Below are 25,519 nucleotides of genomic sequence, written 5' to 3' on the forward strand. Positions count from 1 at the left end.
CTCCTGTTCTTTTCACTAAAGGCAGAATCCTCCAACCTAGGGGACGAAAGTCAGGCTTCTAAACAAATGGCCTGGTTTTCAGAGACGCTGAGCAGCCGCGGCTCCCAGTGACTTGCAGGTCTAGGGTGGAGGACATGCTCTGGAGCGGCAGAGCTCTGAAAGGGGCTGAAGGCAGAGGCCAGGGCATGGCTGAGCCAACGGGAGTGCCTTCAAGGAGGCCAGAACTGTGGAGGGAACAAAAGCTGAGGGGGATGGGAGAACAGGATCTGTCATAAAGACCTAAAAATAGTCCTTCTTTCCAAGAAGCAAAACTAACAGGCGGTGAGAACGGATCAGAGCCGCTCGTTTTCTGGGGCAGTCAGCAGAAGGCCATGCTGTGTAGTTGGCCGGGGTAGGGCAAAGCTGATCTCCCTTTCCATTTGCTACAACACTTCCATACAGATCTACTGACTCCCTGCTGGCCTGCACCTCAAAGACAGATCTGGGGGGAGTCATTCCCAAACCGGACTGAGGGCTGGGTGGGTTCCGACTTACCTGGAGCTCCCCGGAGTGGGCTTCTTAAGTCCCAGCGCTTCGCACTGTGCCTCGTAAATCTGGTTCATGGTGCTGTTCCCCAGCTCGCACATTAGCTGCGATACATCAAGTGAGGGACAAAGCAGTCAGGAGAGCAGCTGCCTTCCGGCTCCGCCTCAGCCCCCCACCAAGGACTCCCTCCCCACTTCCTCAGCCTGAAAATCAGCACTCACTTTCAGTAACTCCGGCTCCCAGGAATCCAGCGTGAGAGAGCGGACTTTGGAACAGTGAACGCCCAGACTCCTAGAGAACCAAAGGGGAGACAGAGACGGGTTATAGGCTGCCAAGCAAAGGGGAGACAGAGACGGGTTATAGGCTGCCAAACAGACTCTATACAACAAAGCAGAAGGGCGAGCGGATCACAGGGTGAATGAGGGCAAACCCAGGTCTTACGTATGCAGCAAAAGGAATCGATTTAGAGAGGGAGAGAATTCCACACACACAGAACTGCCCCCTCTCCTGGAGGGGTTCCCAGTGAATTCCTCAAACGAAAAAAGCGCCCAGTTGAGTTATTTGGCACTGAATTATTTTTATTTTTATTCTCCTTACTTACAGTCCGTCCTAGGAAACCTTGAATGGAACGAGGTTTCCCTACTTGACACTTGCATTCCACTACTGCACATGAGTGCTGGCTTGTTATTGTAGGGTTGTTTGTGAGAGCTGGGTTGCACAACGCACACAGGGTTTGTTATCACAGAGGATGCTAATACTACTAATAATAATTTACACGTGTATAGCACCTTTCCCCCCACGGATCTCAACGCACTTTACAAAAGTGTGCAGGGATTATTCCCATTTTAGAAATGTAGACAGTAAGGCACAGACCGGGTAAGTGACTTCCCCAGGGTCACAGAGTAAGTCAGTAGCAGTTGGGAATAGAGTCTAGATCGCCTGACTCCCAGTTTTAACCACTAAGTTCTTCATACATTCCAGGACAGGGTAGCTGGCAGTAGAGATCATAATAGCTTCTATAACTGCTGAAGATTTTATTAGTTAGTGTCTGTAAAATGCTCTGTAGGTGAAATATGCTAAGTATTTTACCCCAGCCAAGAGATTACATTTATTGCTATGTGATTGTAGGCCATGTGCTGGATCCTCTATATATATAGGGTGACCAGATGTCCCATTTTTAAAGGGACAGTCCCATTTTTTGGGACTTTTTCTTATATAGGCGCCTATTACCCCGCCCCCTCCCCATCTCATTTTTTCACAGTTGCTATCTGGTTGCCCTATCTATATATATCAACGCTGCATATGATGTAGATAGAGACTCAGGCCTTGGCTACACTCGGGACTTCACAGCGCTGCCGCGACAGCTCTGTGACGCGCGAGTGTAGTCGCACCACCAGCGCTGCGAGAGCTCTCGCAGCGCTGTCTGTACTCCACCTCTCCGCACTGCAAGCTCTGATTACACTGGCGTTTTACAGCGCTGCACTCGCGGCGCTCGGGGGGGGGCGTTTTCACACCCCTGAGCGCAGCAAGTTGCAGTGCTGTACAGCACCAGTGTAGCCAAGGCCTAATACATGTGTGGGTACACAGCAGTATATAGTACCCGTAGACTGAGTGTATCACACACACATACATCCTGTTCTGTGTCCCTCACTCTTTCTCCCTCCCTCCCACACACACACACACACACACACACACTCAGGAGTGTTCTATGACCTTTGAACCTGACTGTACACACATGATAGACCAGCTCCAACCAGAGATCCCTCAGCGTCAGGCAGGCAAAGCCCCCAGCGCTCAGGCAGGGCGAGCAGCGCACGCACAGTACCTGTGGATCCCAGAGCACTCGATGCACAGCAGAATGCCCAGGTTGATACTGGCCCAGCGCGGATCTGCCTGGCCACAGTCACAACACTGGTCATTTCCAGGGATGCTCTGGACCCTCTGCAGGATGCTCTCCCCCTTCAGACTCCGCTCCCGGGAGTCAGTGGCAGAGTCGATGCTGCTGGTGGAAGGGGAGGCGGTCCGGTCCAGTCTCTGCAGAGAGAGAAGGGGAGTTGCTGTGTGCTCTGCCGGCGGACAGATGCGGAGGATTTCCGTGTGGTGCAGGCAGAGGGGCGGGCCGATGGGTTCATTAGGACTTGCTCTGCCATTCCAGGGAGACATTACAGAATCATACTGGGAAGCCCTGGGGTGAGGGGGGCATTAAAATCCCAGTGTGGGCTTTTTATGTAACCATCACAGGTGAAAAAAGTCAGCTAGACAAACCTGAGCTGGTGTCAGCCAAGGGAAGGGAGGGTTGAGGATACCCCGATCTGTTCACTCCCTTTGAATCGGAGTTTGGGGATGTGAATGAAGGGAAGCGTGAATCTTCCACCTGAACTAGTGACTTCTGTCACCAGATGGCACTACACAGCACACCCCTCTCTTCCCCCCATTAATACACACCAAGGCTGGCAGCACACAAATGATTGCATGGTGTGTAACAGACCGCTGCCTTGTGTTGTCTCATCTTACCAGAGAGTGAATTCCCCTCAGTGTTCCCCGGAGGAGTACATCCTGCTCTGCAGGGACTCTCTGGAGGACAGGAGGAAGGTGGGGGCTTCAGGACTGCACTCCATCACACACACCCCCGCCCGCTGCTTTGTAAGCTTGCCTTTCGTTTGCTAAACTACAGTTGCCTTTGGGCCGGCGCTGTCATCATTTGCACACCCATACGTGCTAACAAGAGCCCATGCCCGGGAGTGGCGCTGCGACAGCTTGCGAGCGCCTGTCCCTGCCACCGGACTCACTTCGATGGAGTAGCTGTCTGGGCTCTCTCTGTAAGCGGAGGCGATGCTGGCTTGAACCGCTTGGATCCAGGCCTGGCGCAGCTTCTCCGAGTCAGCCTGCAGCATGCAGCTCCTGGGTAGGGGAGAGGCATAAGAGACGCTGGTTGGCATGAGAAAAAGGGCTTGGGGTATGGGACCTGGGAAGCCGCAACACGGCGAGGTGCCTGAGTTTATAACCAGCCTCACAGCCTCGCTTCACCAAGGGTGACGATGGTATGGTTTGGAGATGCATAGTAAGGACGTGAAGTTACCAGGCGTGGCTTAGGCAAAATTAACCTCAGAGAAGCCATCACTCCTCACCCCGCCCCAGTTCATTAAAGCAGCCCTGCTTTCACCCCCACCACTCCCAGATACATAGAGGGTCGGTGAAAAACAGGAATGTGACCGTTCCTCTCCTCAGTGGGTGCCTCTGTTTCCCTCACACCAGCTGTTCACTGCCCACAGTGCTGCTCTCATTAGGTTTCAGAGTAAACAGCGGAATGAATCCCCCTCTCCAGCCCCAGCAGAGCAGTGAGGCTCGAGTGCTCCTCGCATCCCCACGCAGCCTGAGCAATGTCCCCACTCCTGGGGCTCAGCCCGCCCATTAAGGGGTGCAGCACCACGGCCTCCTGATAGGACACTCACAGCTGAGGGGAAATGCATTATGGATGCCGCCAACCACACACACATCTCGGCTTCCCCTCACCACACACTTGCAACCCTCCCCTCACAAGTTCCCTCCCTCATCAGCCCCCTACTCCCTCCCCCTCGCACCACGTACTCCGTTTTCCTCCTCCTCCACCCACACAGAAAATCCCTCCTTTCCTCCCAACACACACACTCCCCCTCCCCCCCGCCAGCATCCTCCCACTTATACGCTCCTTCCCCTCACACACCTGCTCCCTCCACTCTGATGCTTTTAATGCCCCCCAGCAGCCGGCTGCTTCTTGGGGAGCCAGGCTGGTGACTCAGCACTTTGTGAGGCAGGCCCAGACCCTTCTACATTCCCTTCATGCATTATTCAGCAGCTTTGGCAGCTCCCCATCCTGACAGGCTGTCTCCAAACACCGCTCAGCGTCTGGTTGAAAAAAATCGCCCACTGATAGGACTGCAACTCTGAGTGCAGGCAAGGAGGTCCCCAGGTCAGAATCTACTTGCTGGGTATCTTACAACCCCATATACGGTCCCAGCATTGCATTCTGCAGCTTAGAAGAGCCGCAAAACTTACTTGCTAGGTGAGACGACCTCAAAGCAAAATCTTCTCTCTATGTCTTCGCAGGGCTTGACGCTACAGAGCCGCAGATCTTCCACCACCACCGTGAGGACATCCTGAAAGGAGGAGAGCAGGTGACTTTACACTCCTCTCTGAATCCCCATCCTATTCAGACCTCCCACAGATCTCTTCCCCTCCTCACCAGCTCCCTCGTCCAGAGCGCTCATTCCTCTGAGTGAACCTCAGAAGGCTCAGCACTTTTGCTGACCCAGCCAACCTTCTTTGGTCTGCAAGACTGGGCAGGCAAATCTCATGAAGATTCTCTCCTGACGTTTCTGGTGCTTCCAGCTTAGGGTCAGGCTGGAAATACTTTGAGGACCGGTGATCTCATGGTATGTTAGCACATGCCAAACCAGCAGGAACCCCGAAGAGCAGGGACCTGATAACTAACAGGAGGAACAAGCTTTTCAAAACTCAGCTGCAATTTGTCTTGAGTTGTGGACAAAGGGTCTTGGGGGGGGGGAGAGGAGGGAGATTGTGTGTGTGTGTGTTGGTGGGGAGATCATTGTGCATCCAAGCCAGAGTGCCCATCCCTGGAGCTCATTCCCTACCAAATCCAGGAGAACACAATCAACACAACTGCAGATTGATCTTCAGTAGGTGTCAGGCGACCACGGACTACCATGCTGATCAATGCTGTCTCATTGTTTCCCAGTACTCCCCCCGTCTGTCTGTCTGTCTGAATCCATTTGTTGCCTCCTGTCTTATAGTGAGATTGCAAACTCTTTGGGGCAAAGGCCGTCTTTGTGTTCTGTGTGTGTACAGTGCCTAGCACTATGGAGTGTGGTCCATGACTGGGGCTCCAGGTGCTACAGTTATACAAATTAATAACAATAATACCACAGCCTGGGAGTTACCCGCTCAGAGGGAAGCCCCACAGACCGTGCCAGTGTGCTGGATTTCAGTGTACAACAGTGCTGTCTCCTGCCCCTTTTCCTCTCAAACAGACAAAGGAGTAACCAAGCCCACTTTCTGAGCCTTGCCGATTGAGCACACTACCTCCTGATGGGAACGGAGATTGCCCCATGGAGCACCCACAGTCCAAACGTGGCATATCAAACCCGGGCAGGGACGGAGTTACTCAGCACATCACCTCTCCGTTACTCTGTCGGGCAGCAAGACTGGGGTCATTATAAACACCAGCCGCTGTCCTTTGGTTGTCAGAGCAGCTTGGGTTCTGAGTGTAATATTATCTGACTGGAAATTTCAGACCGGGTTTGCTGTCAGATCTTCATCTGATCCAATTCTTCTTTCCCCCATGGTGCCCAAGTCCCCAGAACAGCAGGACATCAGACAAGTTGGCTAATCTGCTCATGTCATCTGAGATATGCTCACTGACCTTTAGCTTCTTCTGGTAGACCAGCTGGCTGTTCTGTATGGAGAACCACCTCCTGAGGAGAGAGAGGAAAGAAAGAGGCATCAGAGCAAGTGAACAGTGCCAAAGCTAGGGGGCGGGGGGAGATGCAAGCTCCTTTTCCCTGCAGAACAGGACATCGCCTCTGCACTTACAACATGTGCCATTGATTTTAGGGACTGTGGGAAAGACCAGGGTGGGGATAAGACTTACCTTCCTTCTGAGACTAAAGAAGTGCTTTGCAATGTTAATGGATTATTGTATTTGGCATCGAGACACTGGGGCGACAAGTGTCCTCAATACTTCTATAGAAACATTGACATACGGGAAGAAAGACAGAAAGATGGGGAGGGATAACATCAGAGTTGTACACTTTGTTTCTTAAGTAGGCCAGACCTCTTACCCCCCACTTGGGAGTCTGGGGGCAGGAGCGAGAATCCTGGCTGAGAGAAGTGGGGATGACAGGGCCACCTTGGGGAGAAGGGGCAGGCCAGGGAGCAGAGGGGAGGGCAAAAGGCTTCCAGCAGCCTGATTTTGACTAAAATCAGGAACACGGTGGACCCATTTGCTGCTGCAGGCAGAGGATGCTCTGTGATGCCTGAGCCCTAAGCCCAACCTTTAACCCCTAACCCTAAAATCACTGGCTTTCCCCTGTATCCACAGTGACTCTGCTCCCCAGCCACAGGCATCTGTGAGGTCACTGCCTCAACCATGTATCCAGAGCGACTTTGCTCGCCAGCCACTGTCCTATGTGAGAACCCTGCCCCACCCCTGTATCTAGAGCCTTTCGAATCCTAACAATTCGATTCGTGGAAATCCGGCCTTTCCGGTTTTCTGACTTTCACCAAAATCCGAAGGGGCGTTGTGAGGCCTATCCATCCGTCGCCTACTCCACGGTTCTCCTATAGCACGTATCACCATAGCACTGAAGAGCACTTTACAGCTAAAGAAATGAAGGCATGCGCACACCCAGATTAAGTGCTTTGCCTAAGGCCACAAAGAGTCAGTGTCAGAGTTAGGATTATTGCATATTGCATTGCATATGGAGATATCCTATCTCCTAGAACTGGAAGGGACCTTGAAAGGTCATCGAGTCCAACCCCCTGCCTTCACTAGCAGGACCAAGTACTGATTTTGCCCCAGATCCCTAAGTGGCCCCCTCAAGAATTGAACTCACAACCCTGGGTGCTCTCACTTCATTCCTGTGATTTAGCCACAAAGAGCCTCTTTTGTCACGGGGGAGCTGAGGGAATTGACAGCAATCCATATTGTTACATCCCATGAAGGCTGTGTTGAAATATCTGGGCGCACACCAGGGCGAGGGAAGCGCTCAAAGGCCTTGAATCTGGATGTTTTGGCTGGCGTGAGAATAAGTCAAACTCTCCCATTCTTTTGGGTCGCTGGTGTTTAATATGAACTATACGGGCCCGATTTTCAAAGAAGCCTCCTAAATCGTGTCTACAAAATGTGTGGCCCTTCTGTTTGAACAAACAAAAACCCTGCATTTATCGCAAACTCTCTGCATAACGTTTCTAGGGTTACTCGTTAAGTAGGGGCACTCGAGTCAGTCTGAAACTCCTACAGGGCTTGGACAGTTTGGGGGAAGAAGCCATGCTGCAGCTATGCTATAGACAGTGGATTATTTAAAGCATCTACCACACGCTCGACACGCAAAGGAATTCGGTACCCTGGGAAAATGAGGCAAGAGAGGATTCTGTTTTCAGCTCCTTGCTTGAGACATTGCTCAGAGATAAAAGGTGCCGATTGTGAAGGACTTGATGCCAGCGCCGTATAATTGCCTAGGCCGACAAGGCCTAGGCCTAGGGCGGCAAATTTGCAGGGGCGGAAGCTCCCCTCCCCTCCGCGCCCCGCCCCCCCGCTCCAGCTCACCACCTCCTCTGCAAGTGCGCCGCCGCGTCCGGTTTCTCTCCCCTCCCAGCGCTTGAGCCACGAAACAGCTGTTTCGCGGGGCGGGGGAGGAAGGGGAACGCCGCGCCTGGGGGAAGAGGCGGGACCGGGGGCGGGGATTTGGGGAAGGGATCCAATAGGGGAAGGGAGGGGGCGGAGACTTTGGGGAGGGGGTTGGAATGGGGACGGGGAAAAGGCGGAGTCGGGGCGGGGCCAGGGCGGCAATTATTTCCCAGCCTAGGGGCGGCAAAATTATTAATCTGCCACTGCTTGATGCGTCTGCCAGAAAACAGAGCAACGCAGGAGACCTGAGGCCATTCTGCCTGCTTGAAAGCCCCTTTTGATCAGCTCCTGAGTGTGTTTGGAGCTGCAGCACTTTGAGCTCCACCTGGTGACAGCCATTCCCTCTGGCAGTGGCAACGACATATTCTCAAGCAGCTTTGCTGTCACATGAAGCCAAGTGGAAAGCTCCCTTCCCAGCTGTTTGATCCTGGATGCTGCTCCTCACAGCGCTGTATCTCCTCCTGTTTGGTTTCTTAGCTGGGGCATTAGCATCCAGGAATGCTCTGGACTATGGTGCTGGATCTCATTCTGACCTCAGGGGTCTTCTTCGTCCAGTATCCTTCTGTGTATGTTTCCAACAGGGACTTCCTCCCAGGGCCCTTAAAATCACCATAGTATCCTCCCACCCACGGTGAGGGGGATATGCATGGCTGTGAATAGCTGGGCTGTGGGGGTAAATGGATGACTGTGAATAGCTGGGCTGTGGGGGTATATGGATGACTGTGAATAGCTGGGCTGTGGGGAGATATGGATGACTGTGAATAGCTGGGCTGTGGGGGTAAATGGATGACTGTGAATAGTTGGGCTGTGCGGAGATATGGATGGCTGTGAATAGCTGGGCTGTGGGGAGATATGGATGGCTGTGAATAGTTGGGCTGTGGGGAGATATGGATGACTGTGAATAGCTGGGCTGTGGGGAGATATGGATGACTGTGAATAGTTGGGCTGTGGGGAGATATGGATGACTGTGAATAGTTGGGCTGTGGGGAGATATGGATGACTGTGAATAGTTGGGCTGTGGGGAGATATGGATGGCTGTGAATAGTTGGGCTGTGGGGGTATATGGATGGCTGTGAATAGCTGGGCTGTGGGGAGATATGGATGACTGTGAATAGCTGGGCTGTGGGGTATCTGGATGGCTGTGAATAGCTGGGCTGTGGGGAGATATGGATGACTGTGAATAGTCGGGCTGTGGGGAGATATGGATGGCTGTGAATAGTCGGGCTGTGGGGAGATATGGATGGTTGTGAATAGTTGGGCTGTGGGGAGATATGAATGGCTGTGAATAGTTGGGCTGTGGGGAGATATGGATGGCTGTGAATAGCTGGGCTGTGGGGAGATATGGATGGCTGTGAATAGCTGGGCTGTGGGGTATCTGGATGGCTGTGAATAGCTGGGCTGTGCGGAGATATGGATGGTTGTGAATAGTTGGGCTGTGGGGAGATATGAATGGCTGTGAATAGTTGGGCTGTGGGGGTATATGGATGACTGTGAATAGTTGGGCTGTGGGGGTATCTGGATGGCTGTGAATAGTTGGGCTGTGGGGGTATCTGGATGGCTGTGAATAGTTGGGCTGTGGGGGTAAATGGATGACTGTGAATAGTTGGGCTGTGGGGAGATATGGATGGCTGTGAATAGTTGGGCTGTGGGGGTAAATAGATGACTGTGAATAGTTGGGCTGTGGGGGTAAATGGATGACTGTGAATAGCTGGGCTGTGGGGGTATATGGATGGTTGTGAATAGTTGGGCTGTGGGGGTAAATAGATGACTGTGAATAGTTGGGCTGTGGGGGTAAATGGATGGCTGTGAATAGCTGGGCTGTGGGGAGATATGGATGGCTGTGAATAGCTGGGCTGTGGGGAGATATGGATAGTTGTGAATAGTTGGGCTGTGGGGGTAAATAGATGACTGTGAATAGTTGGGCTGTGGGGGTAAATGGATGGCTGTGAATAGCTGGGCTGTGGGGAGATATGGATGGCTGTGAATAGTTGGGCTGTATGGGGATATGTACAGCTGTGAACAGCTGCCTTGAGGGGAATGGGGTACCTTGCTCAGAACTCCCATGGATCGTCTGCAGGGGTGAGATGGGGACTCACTTATCCTGCAGTGTAGGAGCTCAGCATTAATCTGACACATACTGGAATGGGGTGGTGGCCTTTTGCATCAGGAAGCCTGGCTCTGCTGAATGAAAGGCTGAGAATGGAGGCAAAGCTCTGCATTGGAAATACTGCGGGGAAAACCGTAAATGGTTCATAAATTCAGCTCAGAGGAGTGCCCTGTAGTTCACAGGTTAGCAATCACCAAATCCAAACCTCTGTAGCCGGGGGCTGGAAATCTCACAAGAACAGCTGTTCTCTTCACAATCTGGCACTTTGGCTTCTGGTGCCTCAGGAAACCTTGAAGTGCAGAGAATGCACTTGAATGCCATGCAGATGGCAACACTGGGGCTAAGAACATCAGACAAACTGGTTTGGAATGGCAAGAAAGGCCCAGCTTGAGTTGGGGGTGAAGGTTTCGGGAGGGAGGGGCTTACCCCAGCTTACCGGTCTCTAGGCATAAAACCAACAGTTTCTGCACAAAAATACAGGGACGTGGTGAACTGCTTGTTTGTTTCAAACTTCTACCTAGCTGCAGAAATTACCCTGAACTTGGACAGACAGGTGACCTCTAGGTATTATATCACTGCACTGCCAGGTGAGAGGGGAAAGCAGGAGTGGGTCAAGGGGGGCATTGATCTGATGTACTAATAATAGAATCCGATGGTTTGAATTCTGCTCTTAACTGCACCAGCGTAAATCCGACCCATTGACTATTACAAGGGTTCCTAGACACACACAAATATTGATTGAGGAGAGAACCTGAAACCCGCTTTGCTTGCAATTCACCTGGGAGCTGGGAAATTTAACTGCATCCCCAATGACCCGTCATCTGAAATATTTATAAGTGACTGAGAGAAGGGGCAGTGCCCAGCGAAGCCAGATCCTGACATTTCCAGGCTCCCACCTCCCAGGGAGGTTGGATACTAGCAGCTCTTGAAAGCCAGGCTTGTCCTGCTGTGTTAGATGTTTCTCTTGATGGTTACAAGCATACAGCTTTCCTGGGGCAAGGCTCCAGCTGCTTTGTGTCCTACGCTCCCTGCATGAAGCCTGGTGGTTGTCTTAAGATGGAAGGTTTTCGCTGTCACATTTGATGGCATGTACCAAGAGGAGGCAAACTGCAGGCAGGCTGACTGCACTGGTTCACCCTTTAGGACGATACCAGTTCTTAGCAAAGAAAGAACTAGGCTAATGCCAATGCATGCAAGGTCTCCCTCTGTACTATTTCCATGGTGACCTTGGGCCCTGATGGACCAGACTGCAGGTAGCTGGTAAAATAAAGAAGTGATAACAAAAGAAAGATTCACTGACTTTCCGTGGGAGAGCTGAATGGTCCCACAAACATTTGCAGGGCCAGGAGAAGCCAGTTTATTTTGCAGACGATCTTCACTACCTATAAAATACATCACATCCAGCTCCTTTTACTGAGCCTAAACCTTTCTGTTTAGAACATGCCAGCATCACAGGACCCTTCTTATATTAAGTGACTTCACCAGTTCAGCACACAAAGAGTTAAGGGATGCTGCACTGACAGACAACTCTGCATCAACCCAACATCGCTTCTCTGGGTGGGCCTGGAGCTGATGAAGCCACTTAAACAAAGGAAAACACCTGCTGAGTTGTAGCCAAATGTGCGCTGCCAGGCTGGAGATGCATTCAGAGCCCTCATTCAGTTATCAGTGGGGATACACGTTACTTACCGATTCCATGTTTTGAAAGCATTGCTTGCTCTCTTGAAGAGGTACCCTTCCATCACCACTCCATTGGGGGCATCGACATTAAATTCCACCTTGGAGTCATCGTAGGAGAAGTCCTGCAGGTCGAAACATGTTGAGAAAACACATCAGGGGATGCTGGTGCTGCAGCCTCAGCGCCACAAGAACTAGGGTGAGGGGCACGGTAAAAACACCCAGATAAATGGGAAACGGTGACACCAAACAGCACATCAGTGTTGGGACCATGAGGATATCCAACCGGGAAACATGTGAACACGTGTAAGAAGGTTCTGTGGCTGCAGGGGTTATTTAAAGCAGCCTTTCCCTCAATGGAGGCCTATGCGCCAATCCTTGATTAGGTTGCAAGAGAGAATAAGTTTGCTGGTCTCAGCCTGTGTTTTCAGTGGAGGCTGGTTTGCATCGTGAGAGTACTTCCTCTTTTGGAAGTAATCCTCATGATGGCCAGACTCTGGCCCAGAGGTTTGGTCAGGACTCAGGTGTGGTGGCAGAGCAGAGTGGCGTTCCAAGACTGGCATAGCTGAGGTGATACGCATCAGGCTGGAGGAATACCGGCAGATCCAGAACAGGTGAAAGGACCGTAGCAGAAAGAGCTGGAGCTCAGGAGTGGGATGTGGAGCTGGGTTAAGAATTAGCGCTGAAATAGCTGAGGTGGTGCAGGACAGCTATCGAGGCAGATCTCTGCCCATGAGAAGCTTGCTCTATCTGGTTGCATTTAGTGCTCCCTGTCTCTCACTGTCATGGCTATTCATATTCTTCTCCACAATTTTTGGGGTTGTCTTATGGCCTGAGAAAGTGGTCACAAATTCAGTTAGTTCGAGTATTTCCCACCCTAATGATTTTTTTTTTGTGGGGGGAGGTGTGGTGCTTAAATCAGAGGGATTGTTCACTGCAGTGCCAAATTACTCCAGTTTCCTGGCTCAGGGTTTTATCAGCCAGGTTTGACAAAATAAGCCCTTTTTTGAAGACAGTTTTAAGTCATTATTTTTTGTATTAAAAGTTCACCCACAAACCACTGCCTCCTGCTGGGCATATTTTCACACAGCACCCCAGAAAAACAATGCCAGCAGAATCCTCTCACTCACATTACTGCAATAACTGGGAGCCATGAATTAGTCTCACTCCAGTATCCTTAGCTGTTTCTATTGTTAGGTGTTAGTAATGCGTATGCAGTTAACCACTGCTCCTCCAGTGAAAGCCGTGGCTACCCTAGCAGCTAAGAAGAGACAGAGTGGGTGGTTTGGTATCTTGATGGTTGAAAATGTCCAACCTCAAGTGCAATCTGCAATTGGCAGTGAACAGACAGTGAAGTGCTGTTCAGAGGTTAAGTTATTCTGTGTAACTGGGTATTGCCTGCCCTGGATGAGCCCATGATCAGAGCAAACATGAGCTCGTCACCATGTAGCTGGGGACAGGGTCAATGGATGGTGTTTCCAGGAGGGAGGAAGGAAATCACCAATCCCGTTTCCAGTTAGTGCATTCCACACACCAGCCCCGATCTTTACATATTCACCTGGCAAACAGACTGCCAGTCACATCTTTACCTATCTATCACCCTGATAGCTGACGTACTGAGTTTGGCATTGCTGTGCCCGACAGATTCTATGGATTGTGGTAGTACGTGAGCAGGGCAAAGGGCTCCAGTAACTGTTCCCAGAAAATCCTCATGGAATTCTGCTACCAGTGGAGGGCAGTATCTCCTGCCCGATGGAAACCAGGTCACGGAGCCTGAATTACTTTCCAACCTAACCTGCAGTACTAGGAAGTCTGTTCTTTCCGCAAGCTGCCTTCACCATTACATAGTACTCTGCAGCCAGCTCCTGCTGGTATAACATGATCCCGAGAAAGGTAAAACACAATCCAATGGCTGGAAGTTAAAGCTAGACAAATTCAGAGTAGGCATAAGGCATACATTTTTAATGGTGAGAGTAATTAACCATTGGAACAATTTGCCAAGGGCCATGGTGGATTCTCCATCACTGGCTATCTTTAAATCAAGATGGGATTTTTTCTAAAAGCTCTGCTCTAGGAATTATTTGGGGGAAGCTCTCTGGCCTGTGTTATACAGGGGGCCAGACTAGATGATCACAATGGTCCCTTCTAGCCTTGAGATCTGTGAATTTATGCACTTGAGCATAAATATTTCTCTCCACTCTGCTAGATTCAGAGGCTCAGCCGCACCACAGTAAAAAGCATCATCATTAACTTAAGTGCCTTTACCAGCCCAGCGCATGGCGACTCTAGTGATGCTGTGTTGCTAGGCAACACGCACTTCAATCTCATTAGGATGAGTTATTTCCATGTTCGGAGATGCCAGCTTGCCAGGGAGATATCATAATAAGAATAATACTAGTAGAGAAGGAGGAGATATAATGGGAGAAGACTGAGTCATTTCTTGAAAAGGCAGCATGACGCCCAATTAGCCAGGAGAGGCTACGCTGTAAGGCTCCCACTTAAAGGGGGTCCACTGGGCCCCAAATTTACTTGACATAAAGGGGGGGGTGAAGCCCATGTGGTCCCCTTTGTGGATGCTTTTGATGTAGCATTACAAAAAAAGACAGAAGGGATTCTGATCCCACTTCCATCCACAGCCAAATCTACTGGCTGCAGTGGAATTACTCCGGAAAGACACTTGTGTAAATGAAGTCAGAATCTGGCCTGTTTGTTTTAGTGTAAACACGGTGAGCCACCAAACAATGTCTTCTTTCAAAAATGCATGACAAGGCTAGGGCATGAGATGTCCAGTGGTCAACATTCAAAGTCAACATTTGCCAACTGATACCATACACCTACCGCAGGTATTTCCTGTTTTAGTTAAAGGGGGATCAGGGGGCTCTCAGGTTCCACAGAGTGGAAACTACTAATAAATACGCTTTAACTTTCATAGAATCATAGAATCATAGAATATCAGAGTTGGAAGGGACCTCAAGAGGTCATCTAGTCCAACCCCCTGCTCAAAGCAGGACCAATTCCCAGCTTTGACAACTGTGTTGTACCCGACTTTAGGGAAGAGGTATAATTTGGGATCTAAATATGTTAATCGGGCTTCTTCAGCTGTCCCAAAACAAAAACACGTTTATTACAGCAAGGAGAGAATTTTGCTGACGAATGCAAGAAGGACAGATGGGCCATTGCATCCACTAAAAATCAAGGGAGTGACATCAATGGAGTGAATGCAGCCCTGCATGTTTGTATTTTATTACACTTTTCCCAATTTTGATTGGCTAAACATGGTTCATGTGATTCCCCTTCTCCCCGTTATAATTTCACAGGATTGTCTGGAAAAAAATCAGGTGACAAGTGAACTGTATTGAGACTTCAAAAACAAGGGCGACAGCACCTGGAGAACTTCCTGGCCTTTCAAAAACCTCTATTTGGCCAATCTCATCTTTAAAAAGAGAGAGTGTGTGCAGATAGAGAGATAGATAGTGCCTAGCACAATGGGGTTCTGGTCCATGGTAGGGGTTCCTAGGTACTACCACAGTACAAATAAATACTATTATTATATACACACCCAACCTACATATATTACTAATAGGAAATTGAGATCCACCTTGATTGGTGTTGGAAGCTGGCTCCTCTAAAAAGCACACAGCTGGAAAAAAATGATATTTGGGTGCATTACTTGAACAATACTTTCTCTTTTCTAATCCACCACCTTTTGGGGGGGGGGGGGGGATGGGGGGTTAGAAAAAGTCCCTGGACCAAACTGTGGTCTCAGTTACTCCGGTGTAATTCCCAAGTAACTCCTTTGACGTCAAAAGAATTATGCTCGGGTAACAGAGAGCAAAATGTGGGCCCTAGAGCTCTAAGCTGGATTTGTGAAGTAGGTCCAAGTATAGGAAGATCCCGTGTGTGTCTTATCCTTGGGAACGTACCCATGCAGATACTTAGAGGGGGAATGCATTTTGTTCAATCACAGTGGACTAGAGGGAGGTGGTTGGGGCTGTTACTACAGAATACTGCAGTATCTAAAAACAAATGAAATCAGAGAAAGGGGAGATAAGGGAAAAATCCAGCATTCCCCCTCCCTCCACCGAAAAATGAGATTTGTTTCCCCTTTCCCACTGAGACCAAATAAGAAATGTATGGAGATGGCTTGAGGCTGAACAGCAAATAAGTCAGGATTCAAGTCAGTTTCATGTCCCTGCCATTCACAGCTTGCATCCTAGAGGATTGACTGCTATGGGCCTGAGGAGATTAGATGCTCAGGTCCATTCAGAGAGATGCACAGAGGCAGCATTACCCTTTGTCTTAAGGAGAGATTTAACTCTTCTGGTTCCAGATTGCGAAGCGTGGCCTGGGCAATGCCGCAGTGTCTAAGCCCTGTGTAAATCTGCAGGGCCAGGTCTCTGCTCCGCACTCCTTTCTTAATAAATACTAATCACAGCATAGTTAATTAAAATTAAAAACCCTACAGTTAAAATCAGCCAGGATGCTGTGGCTTACAAAACTGATTCCTGTGCACGTATCTCCACATTCCCAGCCCACATAAAGATGTGTCCTCCCCTGGCATGTTGGCCACTGAAAAGAGAGGGAGCAAAGAGGGGTGTTCTGGAGGGGGAGCTGCTGGAATACCAGCCATCTGGCGAAATGTCATTCCCAGACCCCTGCCCTCTGATTCTTGATTCGTTATCGTCGCTGGCATTGGAAGCTCTTCCAAGCATCTGAAGAAATAGTGCTACAACCTATGTTCAAATAACATCAGGGTGCGGCCACTGATAGATACAGCGAATGTGCGAAAACAGTACTGTCTCACCCGACATACCTGCCCCCTTTCTGCATGTGTCTGGCTGACATCTGCTCACTTCACGGACCCAAGGAAACTCTTAATCCTGTTAGCCCCGCAGAGCGGTCCAAAGAGCCCAGGGAGCCCGAGCACAATTCTGTGCCTGCCCCACACACATCCCCATCATCAGCCGAGCCTCAGTTAAGTCCCTGCGGCTGACCCTTTATTAGAAAGGATGCCATGAACCCAGCTGGACTCTCCAACCGCAGGTGGCGTGAGAAAAAAAATCACCCTTCTGCCTTGTAAGCCAAGTAACTGTCCTGGGTCCACTCCCACTCGTCAAGGCTTGAGGGAACAAGACAAGGGGCTCCCGCTCTCGCTCAGGCTCCTGCTGTTGTGTCATCTCTTACACGTAGCTGCACGTTATGGTCGGAGACTCGGCCTCAATTTGAATAAACTGCCTTTTGCCAGACCCTTAGCATCACTGCAGTGTAAGAGCGCAGGGTAAGGCTGGTTTCGGTTTTAGTTCTGTTTAGCTCTATCAATCTATCTCGGGGCCTTGTGGCGCGAACACTGGCCTAGGGCTCAGGACAGCTGGACTCTCGTCCTGGCTCTGCCATAGGCCAGCTGGGGGACCTTGGGCAAATCGCTTTGCCGCTCCGTGCCTCAGTTTCTCCCTATGTAAAAGGAGAATAATGATTCTGAGCTCCTTTGTAAATGCTTTGAGATCTACGGATTAAGAGCTCGCTGCTATTATTAATCTAGCCATCCATGTGTTTTAGGCCATATTCATCACTGGAGAATGGGTGCCTACCACCATTATGAAATGACAAATGCATGCTGGGATTGTGTTCTGAATGGCATCTGGCTACAACTGTCCACGCAACAGTGAGCTAGCCACAGCGGTGACGCGTTGGCACACACAATGTTAAAATAAACGAGCCACCCTCTGAAACAAGAAATAAGATCTGCCAAAAGTCCGGCAATCCCTCCATCATCTGTTCTCTTTTCTTTCATGCAGTTTCAATAAATCACATCGATCCTACCCCTTTGTGCCCCTTCTTCCTGCCCCATGGCTTTGAATTTACACCCAAGGCTGCCTGGGAACGGAGAGCCTTTTAGAAATGACATCACAATGGTTTCCATGGGAACGCATTGAATGCCACTGAAGCCATGACAATGAGGTAACAAATTCCAAGAGAGGGATGTGAAAAAGGCCTAGACATGGATACTTTCAAACGGGCGAATGGAAAGGAGGAAAAAACCAACACAGACACTATCTCGTACAAAGGGGCATTGGGAAAAAAATGTCAAAGGTTCTTTCGAGGACTGGCCCTTTAAGAAGCCGCTTGTCTATCTCCACGAGACAGACACGGCGATTTCTTATGCAGAGCCAGCCATGCATGCAGGGAAGGAGACTGATCAAATTAAATAAACTTCCCGATAAAGTGAACAGCTGTAACAGGAAAAGTGGAGATGCGCCCCAGTCCCCCGGACCATTGGAAGGTTTTCTTCAAAGGACAGAGCCCTGCCCACTAGCCTTTGGAAACTCCGTGCCCTGTGCAGTTGGGGACTCTTGCGTCTATCCCCTTAACATAGGTCTAGCACTGTCCTGAAAGGGGCGACACATGCAAGAGTGGAGATGTGTAGGCTGGAATCTTCATTAAAGTACTGCACTCTGCTGCAACTACATTCCCCACTAAGGCCATGGTATCCAATCTGCCACGTATGGCCCTTCTCAGATCAATTCTAATAACCAATATGCTTTCCTGCTTTGTATTGCACAGCTGGCAATATACTGCTATGGTTTCGTATACATCCTGTTTATTAGCAAATCCCTTTGCTTATGCTATTTCTGATGAATAGCAATTAGAATAATAGAAAATGCATGCAGGTATATGTACAGTCTGCGCATGGATTGCCTCAGAAGGGACAAAATGGTTTTATGCAAAATTGCTTTCTCAATTAGCAAAGCATTCAGTTATTCTCTTATATCAATCGTCACTATTTAACAATTATATAGACTGTAATGCACACACAAAAACGTATGTATATAATATATACCGTATTAAAATAAATACTACATGAGACCAGTTTGTCTATGTACTTTGTGTGTGTGTGTGTGTGTGTGTGTGTGTGTGTGTGTGTGCGTGTATCTATCCATCTATCTAACTAGCTAGCTAGCTATCATGTGTGTGTGGATATATGCATATGGACTGTTCAGATACATATAGTTTGCATATAAATGCACTCACATTTTATATATGAACAGAAGAATATAAGTACATACTCTACTAGTGCATGTGAATATTAAAGCACTTTCTACACATGATGACTTACACATCTCTGTGTGTATATTGTGTATACACTGTGACCCCATGTGCACACACAGGTTCTAAGGGGGAACTCCTACACACACATTCCCATACATTGTGCACAAACACACACTTGATGGCTAGATCCGGAAGAATCCTATTTACAGCCCTTTTGTTTCTCTCATTGTCTTACGATAACTGATGGCCCTGCTCTCGACTTGCCAGGGAGAAGATGCTCAGGGACCGTTCTCCGCTTTTATGTCACAGCAACAGAACTCAACAAATCCGCCCTATCAAATAATAAACCAGAACGAACTTGTCCGTCACATCAGCAAGGAGGGAGACCTGGTCCTGCATGACCCTCTAAGTTCTCCTGCACCCAAATGGAGCGTGCCCCCTAAACTTCCTACCCCAGCCAAGCACCCCCATAAGAAAAGCTCCTTACCAGAAGGTACTCAAGTCTGCCGAAAATCTTCATGCTGCCCGTTGCGGGAAGGAGTTCTGCTGATCTAGTCAAGCGAGCAGGGAGCTTCTGTGCACGCCTCTCCTCTCAATTGCTCTCTAGAGCAGCATCTCTGCGAGGCGCCGTGGGATGGGAGGGAAGGCAAGATCTTTCCCCCCCTACTCTTCCTCACTCCTCCCACTCCTTTTTGGGTAGCTGCGAGCACCGCCGTTTGCTCCTGTCAAAGCAGGGACGCTGTGCGAAGGAAGCGTGCCAGGCTCTAGGGACCACCTGCCTGCCCCCTCCTCCTGCCTCCCATTCACCATCAATCAGCTTAGATCAAGGGCTAATTATCATACAGCTGTCACCATAGGACAGAGGGGCGTGGGGGCAGTGAGCAAAGCCAGAGCAAAGTTGACAGGAGGATGCTCCGCTGAAGCCCCTTGACCTCAGCCGAGTGGATCTTCAAGGGATTGGCATGCTTTTGGCAGGAGCTACTTCCTATTGAGACCGTCTCATCCCTGGGACCCCCGCCTAAGGAAAACGGAGCCCCCCATTGGCTGACAAAGCCACACATGCTCCGTTGGGGCTGCTGCGTGTCGGCGTGATTTAAGAGCCATATGGCCGACTGGTTTATTAGTTACCGTTGCTACTAAATCAGGCAGACGGCGCTGCCCTAACACTCACCGCTCTCTTCCCACACACGTGCACAAAGCCGTGCGCCAGGCCTGGAGAAGAATCAATGGGCTCCAAAGGAACTTCTCCTTTTCTTCAATTGGCTGGTAAATTTGGGTACAATGGAAGGGCTCAGTAAGGCCAGGAAGTGGGAGAGAGGATGAACTCCCAGTTAAAGCACATCACGAGTCAAGAGTCCTGGGATCTATTCATCACTCAGCCTCAGACTCACTGTACTTCAGGCAGGTCAATCTGTGCCTCAGTTTCCCCGGCGGTAAATTGGAGATGGCAATAACTCTTCCCTGCTACGCAGGGAGGTGGCAAGGCTGAAGGGTGGTTTGAGATCCCCTGGAGGGCACTAGAGAAGGGTCAGGTATTACTTAATCATTATTATTATTATTTATTTAACTTCAGCTGTGGCCAGATATGACTTGCAGCCTCCCCTCAATCAGCTCACCCTAGGCCTCTCCTGCGTATAGACTGCTCATCACATCAAAGCAAAGGCCAGTGTGCCAAGCTTTCCTATTTAGCAGGGGCAGTCCCTGATTATTAGCTTAAATGTTACCCCTTTTCTCCTCTGTCCTCCAGAAAGCTGTCACAGGCCCATGCATTTCAATGGCGTTTCAAGAGGCATCCCTTTATTTTTCTCCCCTAACTGTCCCTTTCTGCACCTTTCAAATGTCAGCCAGTGTGTGTGCCCATTCTGTGTTGTTGGGGCTAGCAGGAAACCCACAAACTCATTTCACTTGTGGCTTAAGACAAATTTGAACTCACATCTCCAGAGCAGCCATGCCATAGCAGGAACACAATGTGTGTCTGCAGTCCCCTTTTAAATACTGCGTAACTTTCCCCCACACGTACATGGCTGTGCACACAGTAAATGCAGATTGATCCAGCAGCTTCATGTTAAAATCGTGTCCTCTCGCTTTTCCCAGCTGGCAGGAGAGTTTAGAAAGGTTTGCTTCAAACCATAACAATTCAGCCCCCCCGCCCACCACCTCGCTCCAATTTTATTGGCATGCCCTCTGTTTAAGCACTACTTGTTTTCATGTAGAGTGTGAAACAGCAAATGGAACTCCTCCGAGTTGTAGGGCTAGCGGGCAAGGAGGACAAAGGGGGCAGTGGTTAAGATAACAAAGGCAGCTTGAAATGATTGCTGCACTGGGAATACGCACAAAAGGTGACAGATGCCCCTAAGACAGCAGGGGCCGAGGGAGGGATGAGAAAAGGACACTTGAATAACAGTGTGAAGGAAAATAATCCAGCTACACTTCAAGTTTTTCTCCCTTGCAGAATGTTTTCTGCTTTATTTAAAAAACAAACAAGCAACCAACCAACCCTCAATCCAAATCGCAGCTTCTCCTAGCTAACGGGTTCCGAAGGACCTGCCTGCGTTCCACCCCTCGCAAACCTGACAAGGGGTAATTCAATTAGCAAGACACCATCATAAGAGTCATCATCAGGGCAGGACCCACAAAGCATTATTTCAAATTGGAGTCAGTGCCATGTTGTTTGGGGAGACACTGTGATGGGGCAAAATATATTGCTGCCTATCTTCTCCCAGGGAAAAGGCAGTTGTGGGTCCCTGTAACTCAGCAGGACAGTGGGGATGAAGTGGGGTGAAATCTTTATCTTACAATGACTATGGTCCAGTGGCATTGCTGCAGTGTCAGAGGCTGTTATGTATGCGATCGTATTTCCCCTTGATTCCATGCCTAACCCGCGAATGCAGTGTCCAGTAGGATATGCTGAGACACAAAGAAGTAACAACCTCCTCTAATGATACCAGTTTTCATCCAGCGATATCAGAGCTCTACAAATGTGGGTATCATCGTCTCCATTTCACAGACAGAGAAACCGAGGCACCGATCTGGCCAAGTGATTTGCCCAAGATACAGCATTGAGCGGCAGAACTGGGAGTCAAACCCCTTTCTCTTGAAGTCCTGGTCCCACGCTCTATTTGCTGGACCATGCTGTTTCCTGCTCTACTCCACAGAGATCACAGAGCACATAATATGGAGCAGGCTAATCTCACCCGACCCTGTCATCTGGACATCCCCTATTCCCCACCCCCTCACAAAGCCAATTCAACCTGCTTATCTGCAACCTCCCTGCTGCCTCCAGAGAGACACTGGCTCCTTTAGCCAGCCAGGGCACACGCTCTCCAGGCACTGCTGACTCTGAAAACAAAATTCCTGTCTAGCTCTAACAAGCAATGGTCTGGGGGTCACTGGATCCAGGGCTTTGATTTGACCCTACTGCGGCTGGAAGCGAAATGCTTCCCGCGCTGCACTCGACTATGGCTGTCTAACGTTCCCAAGGCCACTGGTCATATACATGGGGAGCCAAGGCCATGGGGCGCTCTGTTCATAAGGATCCCTGTCTGCCTCCTTTGCTTTCTCCGCGTCTGATCCCGAGTCATTCCTCAGCTCTTCCCGGCCAGTCTGGTTCGTAGAGCAGCTTTGTGTGAAATGGCTGGTTTTAAATGCATTGCATTAGAGAGACCTTTCCCTGCTCTCTCCGATGAAGTCATCACTCCCCTTTAATCCCTCCAGGGGCCAGGAGGCTCACAAATGGATTTCTTTCCCTCCCCGCAGGGCAATCAGGCTAAGAGAGCATCTGCACACACAGGAAACGCTTGTCAGTAGCCTTCCAATTCGGCTACACTTTCATTTCATGAGGCATGACATTCCCCTGAGAGAGCATTAAAAAAAGAAAGTGCCTTGAAAGCACTGCTCAATTTTTCCCTGCAGAGGAACGTTGATCTGCATGAGAGCCTAGATACATGTGAACTTATCAATGAATTCTGTGCCCAGGACAGCTGCTTTCTCTCTGCCTCCTGTGTTTCTTCACTTAGCTCCTGAATGTCTGTTTTCATAGAATCATAGAATATCAGGGGTGGAAGGGACTTTAGGAGGTCATCTAGTCCAACCCCCTGCTCAAAGCAGGACCAATCCCCAGACAGATTTTTACCCCAGTTCCCAAAATGGCCCCCTCAAGGATTGAACTCACAACCCTGGGTTTAGCAGACCAATGCTCAAACCACTGAGCTATTTGTCCATGGCTCTTGCACGTCACCTCTTATTTCACCACAGCGCATGGGATGCTAAGTGGATTCCGGGTCCAACTCTAAACTGTACAGTGCGGCTTGTCAGCGATTCTGAGGAGTGGCCCAGATGGGATGAATATCCCTGGCGTGTTTTTCTCATGTTGCGTTTTTTAAAAAGAAAAACAAAGCAGGGCTGGACTAAGGTTATAATCCTCAGGCCTGGCATTCAACACCCCAGCCTTCAGGAGTGCTGCTGAGAATCAGTCTGGCTCTTTATAAAGAAAGCGAAATTGGCGTCTGGATCCAGACTGGAATTTTGAAACTTCCTAACAACTGGGGGAGTTCAGGATCTGAAGTTGTAGATTGGACCAATCACAATTAAAAGGCAGGCACAGCTGGATTTCATCATACAACAACATGGAATTAAACATATTTCACCCAAGCAAATCCATCTCTCTGGTGTGGATTTGGGTGGGAGTTTCACACCTTTGTAGGTCTAATTTCAGAGTCAGGTTTCAGCAACCCCCCAAACCTGAGCTTTGCCTGGTTTCAGGTTGAAATGAGACAGAAGCTGGAGCTGCACATTTTAAATCCAGTCCCCAACTTTCCTGGGAGTCGGGACATGTTTGGATCTGGGGTTTTGGTTCAGCCCATTAGAGCGAAGGGCTCAGCTGAGTGCCTGGATCTGAGGGTTCTAATTTGGATGCTTCTACATTTTATCGGTGCATGACCTGGTTTTTCTCCTAGTGGTTTGTGTTACCTGTTGTCCTATCTTCTGCTGGTGCTAAAGGACTCCTGGTGGGGTGTAGCTTGTGGGGTTCTTAGCTATCGGCCTGGAGAGAATGACAAGCTCTCATAGGCCATCAGCCAACAAGCGTCCCAGTGAAAGCCTACCCAAGTTGGAAACCGCACAGTGGATTAAATCGAGTTCTCAGACTCTCTCCCTCTCTCAGGATTTTGCCTTTGCTTTGCTATTCAGCAGTTCAATTGGAGATTATCTCGCTTTGAAGCCATTTACCTAATCTCATCAGAAAAGGGTCCTAATTCCATGGCCTCACTGTTGTCATCTCCTGCGGGGAAGGACCTAAATGGATCAGAATAGAAAAGCCTCAACAGCTCATGTGTCTACGCCCAGGAGATAGAATGAGCGGCTGTCAAATGGACTGGACACCTCCGACTGCAGGCAGCAGGACACACTCTCTGCCATAAGTGAAGCCTGAGCAACAGGAGACGCAGCGTCTAGGACTGAGCAGCCTCCGCACAGCTGTGGACTTTCACTCTCAGCTCCGTACAGCAGAGGAAGGGATCCCACGGCTTAGCTTACGCGGATCTGATTGAGATGTAGGGCTTGTGCCTTCATGTCCTTCCTGGCTAACAAGCCGAGCTGCGCCCTGGCAGTGCATAATTAAACCCCTATAACATATTGGTAACAAACCAAAGAGGAGCCCATCAGACATCCTCCCCAAGTACCTTACTGCTTGGTTGAAGGGAAAGGGAGCAGGCATAGAAGAACTGCTGAGCTCCAAGAAGACAGACAGCAGATTAACTAGCTCCTGTCTCCCAGGCTGTCCCATCTGGCGGTTTGCAGAACAGTTCCTGACCCGTGTCAATAAAGCTAAAGTAAACAGGTTTCTGCAGTGGCGCTACGGTGCAGCAGCTGTGGCTAAGTGATCAGTGGAGCAGGGAGAAGGGGGAAAGACTCTGTTTATCATTCTGTCCGTCCACAGTCGATTCGGCAATCTGTTGAATTCCACGCCTGAGAGTGTTCTGCTCGGTGGGAATAACAAATATAGCCATGGCTGCACTTCCGCTGACAAATCCAGCGCCTGCTTAGCCTCTGGTTTGCCACCCAGAAACACATGGCAAGGTGAAATGCACAGGAGGAAGTGTCCATGGTGCTGAGAACCAGCAACCCAAGCCAGCGTTAGCAGCGCATGGCCCCGTCTACTTGCTCCTTTATTCCGTGCGTCTAACATTCCATGCTCCCCGAAGCCAGGGACAGAGGAGCGTTGGTTGGACCCAAGAAGAGCGTGGGTATGCACTGGGCAAGCGTTGCCCACGCAGCTCCACCCCAGTCCTCAGACCCACCACCCACCATTCCAGTCCTAAGGTGCCTTGCAGCTCTGGCAAGGAACCTCATTGCTCAGTTATAAAAGCCCCTGTTATTCCAGACCCACAGCTCTGCCAATGCAGCTTATTCCTGACCTGCGGCACTCCCTCTTCTGCTGTCCTGGGCCCTTTCATGGCTCTGCCCATGCACTTTTTGCCAGAATTTTGTAAAGTATTTAGGTGCCTGCAGATGCAGATGGGGACAAGCACCTAGAGAGGTTTTCAAAAGCATGTAGGATTTCAGTGGGAGTTAGGCACTAAGGACCTATTGAAAACCCAACTAGGTGCCTACTTGCATCTTCGGGCACATGGATACTTTCAAAAATTTGGCCCATCCATCTTCAATTGCAGAATTTCTTGCTATTCTACTTCCACTGCTCGGTCAACACACTTCAGTCCCAATCCACGGAACCCTGGCAGTTCCAGAACTGGGCCTCTCTT

The 25,519-nt window shown here is 49.8% G+C and overlaps 1 protein-coding gene across 1 annotated transcript in view; it reads right to left on the reverse strand.

The window, feature by feature from the left end:
* The window catches only part of ACAP3 (ArfGAP with coiled-coil, ankyrin repeat and PH domains 3), a 153,622-nt gene that overhangs the window by 11,922 nt on the left and 116,181 nt on the right, over positions 1 to 25,519 (reverse strand). The window contains exons 11-17 of the mRNA XM_054009321.1: positions 11,727 to 11,839; positions 5,945 to 5,996; positions 4,561 to 4,661; positions 3,315 to 3,426; positions 2,351 to 2,559; positions 747 to 816; positions 535 to 629 (exon numbers count right to left, since the gene is read on the reverse strand). Coding sequence (XP_053865296.1) covers positions 535 to 629; positions 747 to 816; positions 2,351 to 2,559; positions 3,315 to 3,426; positions 4,561 to 4,661; positions 5,945 to 5,996; positions 11,727 to 11,839 — 752 coding nt within the window. The remainder of the gene's footprint in view (positions 1 to 534; positions 630 to 746; positions 817 to 2,350; positions 2,560 to 3,314; positions 3,427 to 4,560; positions 4,662 to 5,944; positions 5,997 to 11,726; positions 11,840 to 25,519) is intronic.

This window comes from Malaclemys terrapin, chromosome 19, assembly GCF_027887155.1.
Source record: "Malaclemys terrapin pileata isolate rMalTer1 chromosome 19, rMalTer1.hap1, whole genome shotgun sequence".
Taxonomy (NCBI): domain Eukaryota; kingdom Metazoa; phylum Chordata; order Testudines; family Emydidae; genus Malaclemys; species Malaclemys terrapin.